Genomic DNA, 11,773 nt, shown 5'->3' with positions numbered 1-11,773 from the left:
TATTAACTAACATATTTATTTATTCAGTATCTTGCCATCATCGTATAACATCTTTTTTTTGTTCTTTTTTTTATATATATTTCATACAAATCTATAACCCAAAATTTAGAAATCTTATTTACATGGAAAAGTTTTTTTTTCTTTTAAAAGTGACTATTAAGCCCCCCCACACAACCCAAACATCATCCCCAACAAGTCCCCGCATTTCCCCCTTGAAACCTTCACAATCATGTAAAGAAAGACATTTTCCACTTCATTCTTTTTCTTTCTTTTCTTTCTTTCTTTCTTGTGTTTGAATGCTCTGAAGTGTGACTTGGAAAACAGCATTCAACAAGGAAACACCCCAAAAATGTCTTTCTTTTTTTTTTCATAGCCACAATTACGCTTCCTCTTCAAATCAAACCATGAAAAAGTCAGAACTCAACACAGAAGAAAATGAAGAATTATTGAAGGGAGGTTTTGAGCGCCTCCCGAACAAACGGAGATATTTTCCCGGAAAGAGTCTCGAAAACTGCTTTAGAAAAACATGTCGCCTTTAAATTGGATTCATAATAGGAGCAAAAGAGCCACAGGAGGTGGGGATGGACAGACAGATAGACAGACAGACGGAGGGACAGAAAGAGAACAAAAACCCTTGTCAGTCAGTTTTAATAGCGCCCCCTGGGAGGCCATCCTGTGTATTACGCACACAGACACACACCGGACAAGCTGCTTCGGCCTTCAGTTTGGGGTGGAGAGCATGTGTGTGCCTGTTTAAAGAGCATGTGTGTGTAACTCTGTGCATATTATTAGAACCAGTGCCTCCCTGTAAAATGTGTGTGAGTGAATGAGTGAGTCAGTGTGTGTGCATGCGTGTTAAAGAGTGCCGTCCTCAGCGCAGCCCGCTCCCGCCGTGTAGCGAAACTCCTGCAAGTTGGAGACTCCGTGGAAATGAACGAATGCCCCGGCAACCACCAAGATGTGGAACAACTGGTGAGAGTGGAACTATAAAGAAAAGAGAAAGGTAAAGTCAGTCAGTGAGTGTTTTAGATTTAACAAAGGCAACAAATACAAGATAACAGCGTCCACTTTAAAGTTGCACCCACCCAGATGTCGCACTTTCCGGGGAAGAACCTCTCGGGGATGCGAGCGGCGTACAAACAGGCTCCAGTGATGTAGAGTGTTGCCATCAGCAACAGCCAGCCCATCTGACCCATGGTGGTCGCTTTGATCAGACCCTCGCTGATGACAAAATGCAGGGTGGGAACAACGCCGCTCAGACCCAGACCCACAAAAACACCTGAACAGGAAGAGAGGCGGTGAATACTGAAACCTAAACATCTGAACGCCTGATGTAAAGCTTTAAAAGAAAATAAATACTGATCCCATCGCTGTCTCACTGTACCTGCTCTGACTCCTCTGTACTGTGGTGTGGCGAAGAAGTCACACTGGGAGACGGTGATGGCAGACAGTCCCAGGATACACACCACCATCAAGTAGATGAAGCAGGGCTGAGGAGAACAGTAGAAGGAGTAGTAGAGCCAGGGCACGAATGAGCCCATGATCAGGAAGGCGATCCCACTGTAGTCCAACCTGAACACAGAAAACAAGCAGTGAGCATTTATCAGTGTTTTCTCTTGTCCCTCAACCAGCCTATTATTTTGTGTTTTTGTGTTCTAAAGTTTCTCTTTTGTCTTACTTGGAGAAGATTCTGGACACGCCCTCGGAGTGGCAGTAGACTGTGTGAAAGAGCCAGGAGAAGGAGAGGCAGAGGATGGCTCCCATGAAAAAAATACCAATCACCACCTTCTCCTGGACCGGCGCCACGAACGACATGTTGGGCCTGAACATGTACATCAGACCCAGACAGAGGAAAAACAGACAGCCTGACAGAGAGACAGAAGGGGAGACAAAAAGAAGAATGAGGGCACGCATGAATGAGGGTCCTTTGCTGCTGTCACAACCCCCTCTCTCTCTCCCATGTTTCCTGTCTGTCCACTGCTAAATAAAGGCGTCTATGCCAACAAATTTATTAAAAAAAAAAAGAAGAATGAATGAGTAGTAAATATCTTAATCTAGATAAGTAATTCTAAACACATCGCTCCTCCAGTGACAATTGTAGGAAAATGTTATGTAATTTGGTAGTATGTAAGGAATGTGCTCAATATGGAGTATTTAAGAAAGAAGTTGAACATATGTAGAATATATTGAGTAGGGAGTTCTTCCCTTAGATGCGAGGTGATTGGCCCCCTACGGCAGCAGCTATAACCCCCCACAGTCCGTGGTGATAATACTTCATTGTACAGTTTTGCAGCAGTTATATATTTTAACAATTTGAACACTCTCAAAAGGTTTTTATGTAAGAATCATTTGGATGGGGAGGAGTGGTGGCATTTTACACAAGTGAAGTTTCCATTCACATGATGAGAATGAAATGAAATAGATTTTTTTTTTTTTTTTTTTTTTTTTTTTTTTAAAGGTATTGAATGAAGTACTTGGTATTGGTATCACTTTAAGGGTATGTACCAATTAAACCAATACTTTCTTTCAGTTTTTTAATATAATTTGTGCCAAATTGCATCACCCTCTCTGTAACATAAAATATCTGCAAATTTCCCTGAAATAAGTATAACATCAAAGGTAAATTAAAGTGTTACTCAAACTCAAAAAGAAGGGAAAAACACATTAATGTTTAAAGTTCCTCCTATCAAAACAACATAAATATCATTAATAGTATTCACTGTTCCCACAACCTCACTAAGATCAAAGACATTTTAGTTGCAGTATCTCTGTTTAACCACTAGGTGGGAGCAGAAAATCACAAAGTTATCTCCAATTGAAGAGAAACTTTACGGAAGAAAAAAAGATGCTTTGGTACATGTAGAACCGAATTATTTTCTAAAATGGGACAAAACCCAATGTTAGCAAATCCAAATCCAACTAATACCAAGCAGTTCACTAAAAAGGTCAGAAATAACACCCTCTTACACCAACATGAGCTCAGCTTTCGACACGGCAGTGCTTACAAAAGCTAATAAGCTGGAATCTGTTGCCTGCCTCTGTGATATATTACAGAAGTATGTATTATGTAACTCTTGTGGTTTAACACAAAGGTTAAGTAAAGGATAAAAACATAGATTTATAAATACAGTGACACATGACAGGTCCAACTTTTAACTTTATTACTTCATTCAGATATTAGAGTCCTTAATCCAGGCTGTAATACAGTGTGTGTGTGTGTATATGTGTGTGTGTGTGTGTGTGTGTGTGTTTGTTCTTGTGCACCTGTCGTTAAGTTTGACTGTGTGTCCTACCTAGCAGGTGTGTCCAGATGTTTCCTGTCTCTGTGTGGATTCTGAAGATGCTCTTGAAGCAGGCGCGGAAAGAAGGCATGGGTGGCCTGTGGCCGTGGAGCAGGTAGTCGTTGTCCTTCAGCCAGTCAGGGAGCACGTCGTGAGGTATGACACGCCACCGGCCCTCCCACATCTGATTGGTTGATAAAAAAATCAACATCATATTCAAATTTGGAATGGGAAATGTGGAAAATGTGAATAAATAAAAATGACTTTTAATAACATTCAACTCAAAAGCAGGTGGTTGTTTACTGGAATGGGAGGTGTGTGTGTGTGTGTGTGTGTATGTGTGTGTTGTACAGTATGTGATCATAAGTATGTGTAGCAGGTGTCAGTGTCAAATGAATAGCATCGGGGTCAAGTGATGTAAATAAATAAGCTGAAGTCCGATATGGCAGATCCCCCTGACTGAGAGAGAAGTGAGAGAATCTTTTGACAGTTTCTCTCCACAGTGATTAATTTGTAATTTACAACCTGCTGGTTGCAATTTCAGCAGACTCCCTGTGTGTGTGTGTATGTGTGTGTGTGTGTGTGTGTGTGTGTGTGTGTGTGTGTGTGTGTGTGTGTGTGTGTGTGTGTGTGTGTGTGTGTGTGTGTGTGTGTGTGTTTATTATTCCAAGCTGGTGTGCTCTGAGTTCATGAGTGCACATTCCAGTTCAACAGTGTCATCTTATAAGATACCAGTTTAACTCTCCATGTCTACTTGTCATTTTAAATGAATTACACAGATTTGACTAAAAGAAGAGGACATAAACTCGCCTCTCAGAAGTTGTTGTGAAATCATACAGTTAGAGTTCCTCAGAACAGCAGAAGGGGACACCTATTTTTTTTAATAGACCTTTACCCCAACACAATACACTTTTATCACAAATGAACAGATTATTTTTAGTGTGTTTTGGACAGTTTCCAGTCTAACTTGCCTAATGAAACTCGTTCTGCTTTTAATACAACATGAAAAATGGTAAACTTAAGCATGTGAGGTTTGCCTTAGGATAACATTCTGTAACCACTCTGTGTTTTTATGGTTTCATTGGTTTCTTTCACTGTGAAAGAAACAAAACAAAAACAAAGACATCACTATTTGGAAGATAAGAAATGTTATAAGTGGTAGAATTAAAGGCGTGGTGCTCCACAACGTCTGTACAGAATAGATAAGTTTCCATTTTATCTGTTTATGAAAGGGGAAAAATAAATTGACTGTGTGTGTGTGTGTGTGTGTGTGTGTGTGTGTGTGTGTGTGTGTGTGTGTGTGTGTGTGTGTGTGTGTGTGTGTGTGTGTGTGTCTGTGTGTGTTTACCTTATGTACAAATTCCTCCATCCTCTCCATGGCATGGTGAGCCTGCAGCAGCGGAGTCATTCCCATGAAACCTTCATCACTGCTCCTCTCATCCTCTTCCACCTCCTGGACCTCTCCTTCTCTTCCTCTGTCGTCCTTTTCATTTTTTCTTCTCTCGTCATCGCACTCTGGGACACCCTAAAAAAACCCCCAAAAAACAGAAAGCCACAATGTTAAAGACAGCAATTTTAGAGGGATGACACCTGACACATTTTTATCAAGACAAAAGAAGAGCCAACAGGAGTTTTAAAGCTCACAAAAACAGTCTCATATTTAATTTATGAGGGCTTTTCCACTTTAGTAGATGAATGAAATGGAGAGCGACCGGAAAACAGAGGTGACATTTAATCTGAGCCCGCTGTGATTACATGGTGCCCACTTCAGACATGTGTGAGACTTTATTGATCCCAGCTTACATCATCCTCTTTTCAATTGCAAATGAAATTCAACACAACAACAGAACTGTCATCCAGCTTCATCACTCATCACACAGCCGCTGAGCCTCACAACACAAACACAACATGCATCAACAATCATCATCAATTTTGTGCCCATGTTATTGAATCCAAATCATTCTAAAGTGACAGCTGCGCGCCCGCTATCAGTAATTTGCATATTACCACGCCCCCATTTCTCTATATAAGGGAAGCTTTGTTGGAGCAGAGAGAGCCGTCACTCACTGCAAAGAGGACTGTGATGGTAAAAATGTAGAAAAACGTGTACTGCTGGTCAAATGCAAATAATAAATTCACAATTAGAAGCTTGAAAGGCAGATTTGGCTGATAATTATGTCATTGGCACAGCTGTTTGGAGCACGATTGTGAATCCTACCACGCAGTACGGCCATAACAATATAAAACTTTGGTAAATGTGTAGATTAGTGGAGTTGATCTGAATAAATCTCTACTACTGTGCCAGGAGTGTATCGTGTTTAATCTCTGTCCACAACAGACCGTGATTTATCTTGCCAGCCCTGCGGTGTCCCGACCCCCAGGTTGAGACGATGAAGACACAGTCTGTCCAATCTTACATTTGCACATGGAAGATTAAACAGTATTTCCTCTAATAGTGGCCAGGACCTTTATTTATTGCAACTGCAGAGGATATCAGGCCTTCATTGGAAGCAGGTTTATATGAGAAAGAGGCCTTTATTTGTAATTCCCTCTATTTGATGAGTATATTTGCTTCTATTTTAGTACAAAGCCTATTTGTTTTCTGATCGGCTTCTGTTTGCTCTGTTAAGTCTTGTTAGCATGCTAAAGGATGTACAGTCACGTCTTCTCCACCATCCTTCCCTGCCGTGGTGGTCGACTACAGGGCTACACATGTACTAATAGAAGTAACTACTACTAATGCTTAACTGGCATGCACATTATATAACAGGCACCAGGAGTTTATCCACCCCTGTTTTTTCCTCCACCTGTTTTTGCTGCCGGACTTTATTTGTTCATGTCAACCACACAGTCAGTCCATTACTGGAGGCCCGGCTTTTAACTGACCACCATCTGTTATTTGAGGAAATACGATAACATGGTCACTTGGTGACAAATACACAATCTTTCATAACTGACACACAAAATAAACGAAACACTGAAAACAGTGATGTTGTGTGTGGAGACTGAAGTGGACAAAATCAATCATGCTTACAGACGTACTTCCATAAAAACATGCAGACAAAGAGGTGTCACACACACACATACACACACACATATATTTTTATTTTCTTTAACGCCAACACAAGCACGCAAACTCCTCCACACATTCTGCTGAAAGGAAATGATTAGATAAGATGTGTCCTCTGTTCTTTTTATTACTCAGGATGAGGGGGGTGGGGGGGTGGGGGACAAGAGCGAGACAAGAGTGAGAAAATTAGGGAAAAGCAGCGAGACAGAGACAGACAAGAACTGCAGAAAAAAAGAGAGAGAGAGAGAGAGAGAGAGGAGAGAGAGAGAAGTCCTGTTGTATTTATAATGCATGACTAACCCATTTTTAAGACCCACTAGCAAAATAAACTCCAACAACATGGTCCCTGTGTGTGTGTGTGTGTGTGTGTGTGTGTGTGTGTGTGTGTGTGTGTGTGTGTGTGTGTGTGTGTGTGTGTGTGTGTGTGTGTGATGTATCTTCAGCAGACTGTCGACACTTTCAGATTCCTAAAGTATAAGTTTGTAAGTCTTACATCTGCCTGTGCATTTTGTGTGTGTGTGTGTGTGTGTGTGCTTTCACTTGCTTAATCATGCATGAGGATGAATCTCAGACGGCTACTGTTTATGTGTGTGTGTGTGTATGAGAAAGGGACACACACCCACACATACACCATTTCAATCACAACTGAAGGCAAGCAACTGTAAAACCACATTCTCATAAATCCACTGTGTGTTACAAAGCAGAGATAAAGGTGACACCTGTCATCGATGTTGTGTGTGTGAGTGTGTGTGTGCGTGAGGGTAAGCTTCAGTGATTGAGGATACTATGCAAGCAGAGGGTATCTGGGTGACTGCCAGGTAGTCACGTGTGCTCTGCGGTCTTTGTGTGTGTGTGTGTGTGTGTGTGTGTGTGTGTAATAGCCTGTCTTGTGTGTCCATGCATGCATGTAATAGAGTTGCAGGCTCAAATCCAGATGCTGCCAGTTTTGCTGTGGATTGCGAGGTTATTCTTAGTGTGTGTGTGTGTGCGTGCGTGCATGTGAGTGTGAGTGTGTGTGTAGGGTGGGGACAACTGGGTGTCCTCTAAGTGTACTCAATGTGTCATCACTAAATCTTTTCCCCATGAGAAGCCATACCATCACTGATTATACTGAGACAAATAATGAAGCATTGTCACACACTCACACACACACACACACAAACACACACAAACACACACACACACAAACACACAGGATGGGAGTCTGTGCACTGAAACATTAAAGGCATTCAGGACAGACAGGTATAGGGGATAGTGTGTCATACGCACACACACTGCTTCAGTTAACTTTTTTTTTTTTTCTTGTTTAGTTTTTTTGTTTGTTTGTTATATATTTTGTAAAGCGTCCTTGGGTTTGTGAAAGGCGCTATATAAATCACACCTATTATTATATGAAAAAAAAGCAGTAGTGACAGAGATAAATGAGAGGCATTTAACCTCCAACCTGTACGTTTAAGTGGTTTACTTCTCCAGCTGTTGGGCTACTGTACGGTCCAACTTTATGTTTATTTAAGGGTTTATTACGTCAGTGTTGCAGACTTGTAAGCCAAAGAGACAGGACGTGTGTAAAAATGTGTCCCATCACTTTAATTTCTGAAGTAGTGTAGATTTGCGTCATCAGACTATCTCGCCTAATTCCTATCGGTGATGCCCCTATGTACAGTAAAGCAGGAAGTACATTCAGTGACTTCCTTAGCAGTGGTGAGTGCTGAGTAATCACCCGAGCTGCTCTGTGTGGTGTAAACAAAAGGCTCGTTAATGTATGTGGAGGCCAGAAAACAATTACATAATCATCATGAGAAAACTAGACTAAATGAATCATTTAATCATAATAAAAATGATCAAAAAGACCAATCAAAACTTTTAGGGGCCTGCAGTGATGTCCCAAATATATTAAAACGCTAAATCAATTGTCAAAAGCGTTTCTAATTGATCTCCTTTCCGATCCAACAATAAGTGTTTTAACACTCATGGACTCTTGGGCCTGAACCTGAGCCATGTCAACATTTTCACGTCATGATTTTGACTTCTCAAAAGAAATCATAATGCAAATAATGATATAATAAAAGATACTTAAAAGCACCAATGAAATAAAATAAAAACTGGACACATTTCAAATATCTGGTCACTAACTGTAAGTAAGAAGGTCAAAGGTTAGAAATTAGACCCCAGTTTTCTGTGTTTGAGGACCTGCTTCAAACTTGTCCAAAGAAAAATGTGTATCTCAAAATGTTTTAGCTTAAGTGTTCTTCTTTTTATTTGAGAAATTTGCATTTACTTTCTACTGAAAATGAGACTGTGTGAGAGAAAAGCTTTTTTCTCCCGTGAAACATCTGTTCAGCTGCACTAAACCTAATCTAGACTGAGAAAGCACATGTCCGGTGTTGAGGTCTAGCAGCAGCTGATGCAGAAAGTTTTGCTGTCAGCTGAAGTTGCTGTAAACAGATCTAATAACTTGGGCAGAAGATTCAGACAGGAGGACTGCAGGAGCAAAGTAGGTTACGGTTTTTGGCTCTATCCCCGACATACTAATGTACATATATTAAGGCACACACTCACACTGCTCGGACAAACACAGTGTGTCAGACGCACGTGAGTCAACTTCAGCTGCCCGGTCTCCAACAAGTCATTATGGCTGAGGCTGGGGCTGTGGAGTCAAATTTCACTCCGTGTGAAACAGAGGGTATGTGTGTGTGTGTGTGCGTGGTCAAGGATATGACTATATAACAACTCATCATGTATGATTAGAGCAGTCTGGAGGTCAGCATACGCAGGCAGACAAAAAGCCACAGTCACTGTCTTGTAATCGTCCGAGTTGTTGTCACTCTGTTGCTGAGCGCTGTTCCCTCTTTTCTGGGAAATAACTTCCTGTGATTCGCCTGGAGGAACCTCCTGGAAATGTATTTAAAGGATTTAAAAAGTGTAGTGTGTAGAATTTCCTGGCATGTAGCCGAACGGATATGGCAGAAATGGAATATAATATTCACGTGTATGTTTTAATTCATGTGTATTCACATGAAAGAGGGAGGCTTGTTCAGTTCATTGCAATCTGCAACCTCACTGCCACATGCTACTAAATTTTGCACCCTGGTCCTTTAAGAGATCAGAGAACAGATTTGATAACATCTACCAATTAAAAAGGGCAGCAAGTCTATTGGGAACAAAGTTAAGTAACATTACACTGTTCAGTGTTTTTTGCAGTGTATGTACAGTATGTGTTTTTATACTTGTGTATATGTGAGTGTGACAAAGTGTATGTGTGTGTGTGTGTGTGTGGCCTTAGGAGAGTGTGTGTCTGATAACGAGGAAAAACAGCCTTATCAGTGTGTTGCAGGCATACCCCAAGTTTGGACAGGTAGGTAACTCTATTATTTTAATGAATCAGTTTTATTTTATTTTTAAAAGGTCATATATGTGCTCATTTTTAGGAGGCAATGTGGAGGTTTAGTGAATGTTTTCCTGAAGAATAAAGAGGTTATATATACTAAGGTGATTTAAGTCACTTATCATCAAGCAGCCTGAAAGCACTGAAATATTCTGGTGTAAAGCTAAACGTTAGAAAGTTTTTTAGTGTGTTAGAGTCTGTTAACTTTACTAACAAGTACAATAAATTCAAGTTATGTTTCTACTCTGTGTTACTGAAACCACAAACGGTGTGTTAAGTTTTGGGACACAAGTTTAAACTAAAATAAAAAGAAAGACCAGATGATGGATAAATCACAATAATAAAATCTTACAGGGAAGAATGTGTGTGGAGGACAAAGTCAGGAACAACATTGGCATTAGCATCAGCTAAGCAGGTAGACGTGGATGATATACAGACATGACAACAAGAAGGGGACCAGGGAATCCCTCTAGGCACAGGTCCACTCAAAATTAAATGAGGCAGTTTTTCTTAAAAGCCCCTAAAGACCAATTTCTCCCTCCATCTCACACTCACCAACAAAAAACACATATCCTGTTCCCCCCAGACTCATTAACTATTTTTTATGTAGACCGGACTAATGAGTTTCACCTGACTTATGACCCCACACGTGCACACACACCTGAGCCGCTTTGTGTGTGTGCGCGTGTGTGTGTGTGCATGTTTTGAGGAATCCTCTGCTCCAGTTACTTCTGCAGTCAGACAGCAGAAGACAGATTTGGGTGGGAAGAGAGGAGGAGAGAGGTTCGAGGAAAAAGTCTCCATCCTCCACTGACACATGTAACTTTAGATTCAACGTAAACAAAGTCACGTGCAGTACAGTTCGAGGGCGGGAACAAGGGAAACAGTGTGTCAGCCAACAGGGATAGAGTTCAAATTTTGCTGACCAATGTGTGCAGAGCCTGAAGCTGAAACAGACCATAGAGGGAAGAGTTCACCCTTGTACACTGTAACCCCTGCACAGCGCCGACGGAGAGAACTGACATGTGACTCACACATGCACAATGCTCCCCTGGGATGATAGCGATTTGGAAAAGACGCAAGACCCTAAAAAAAACAGACAGATTGTTCCGAGAGCATGCACATGCCCGGCTTTGAACAACAGACGCTGTGCTCAGGCCACCACCAGACAAACTGTCTTCTCTGTTTCTGCCCATGACCACGAGGAAGGCATGAAAAATCTGCATTAGCATGGCAACAAAGTAACACAGATTTATATCAAACTGGTCACAGTTTGGATGCCTAAATCAGGGATCTTCAGTTTTTTTTTTCACTTCAAAGATGTTTTTTGTTATAATTTTTTCAGCCTCATCGGATAAGTACAGACATTAAACTGGAGCTGAATATCACCTACAGCAGTGGGCGATTTTAAAAGTCCAATCAGCATGTGAATCTTGTCCTGTGCTAGTTTGCAGTCTGTGCAAAGCTGTAATCAAAGTCACAAGGCTCAGACATTGTTATACAGACACATTATTAAAGAGCTGGATACCGGACCAAAAAATGGCACCCGTTCAGTCCTATAACAATTTTTCAGCTGGCACATACACCAAAAAGAGTTTCTAGCTTCCACGTTTACTTCTGGTACTGTTTCCCTCACTCAGTGCCCCCTCGGCCCACAGACTTTACATTGTGATTATGTCACCAATTTTTTTATTTGCTACAAACTACAACTATTTTGATTTTTTACCCCCCATCAACGTCGAAGGGTTTAATGCATGATGACAATAACACTGCTGGAATAACTGGGGAGTCATGATTGTGGTTGACAGGTACAATAAGAGGAAACTGTCAGATCCACCTGAGGCTAGACGTCAAGGCAACAATGTAATAAAAAAAGCTTCGGCACAAAGAGAGGATGTTTTGGGGTCCAAAATCTCATGCATTGTTCACCAGTGTTTGTTCACTGTTTATTGGTATTTCCCATGTTTTGTGTTGGCAGCTGAAATGTGTATGTAATAAAATTCCACAGCTTGTGTTTTTGGCTTGTTTCCTCTTGTA

The 11,773-nt window shown here is 41.1% G+C and overlaps 1 protein-coding gene across 3 annotated transcripts in view; it reads right to left on the bottom strand.

Moving 5' to 3' along the window:
• Positions 1-354: 354 nt before the first annotated feature.
• adipor2 (adiponectin receptor 2) overlaps positions 355-11,773 on the bottom strand; it is a 28,149-nt gene continuing 16,730 nt past the window's right edge. For 2 of the 3 annotated variants that reach the window (XM_053344081.1, XM_053344082.1), the window contains exons 4-8: positions 4,630-4,806; positions 3,294-3,465; positions 1,679-1,865; positions 1,086-1,572; positions 355-984 (exon numbers count right to left, since the gene is read on the bottom strand). In XM_053344081.1, the coding sequence (XP_053200056.1) occupies positions 856-984; positions 1,086-1,572; positions 1,679-1,865; positions 3,294-3,465; positions 4,630-4,806 (1,152 nt within the window). In that variant the 3' untranslated portion in view covers positions 355-855. The remainder of the gene's footprint in view (positions 985-1,085; positions 1,573-1,678; positions 1,866-3,293; positions 3,466-4,629; positions 4,807-11,773) is intronic. The other variant, XM_053344083.1, reaches the window with a different exon arrangement.

Source organism: Scomber japonicus, chromosome 23 (assembly GCF_027409825.1).
Source record: "Scomber japonicus isolate fScoJap1 chromosome 23, fScoJap1.pri, whole genome shotgun sequence".
Lineage (NCBI taxonomy): Eukaryota > Metazoa > Chordata > Actinopteri > Scombriformes > Scombridae > Scomber > Scomber japonicus.
The sequence above is the reverse complement of the archived record's forward strand: the minus strand, read 5'-3'. Positions and strand labels throughout refer to the sequence as shown.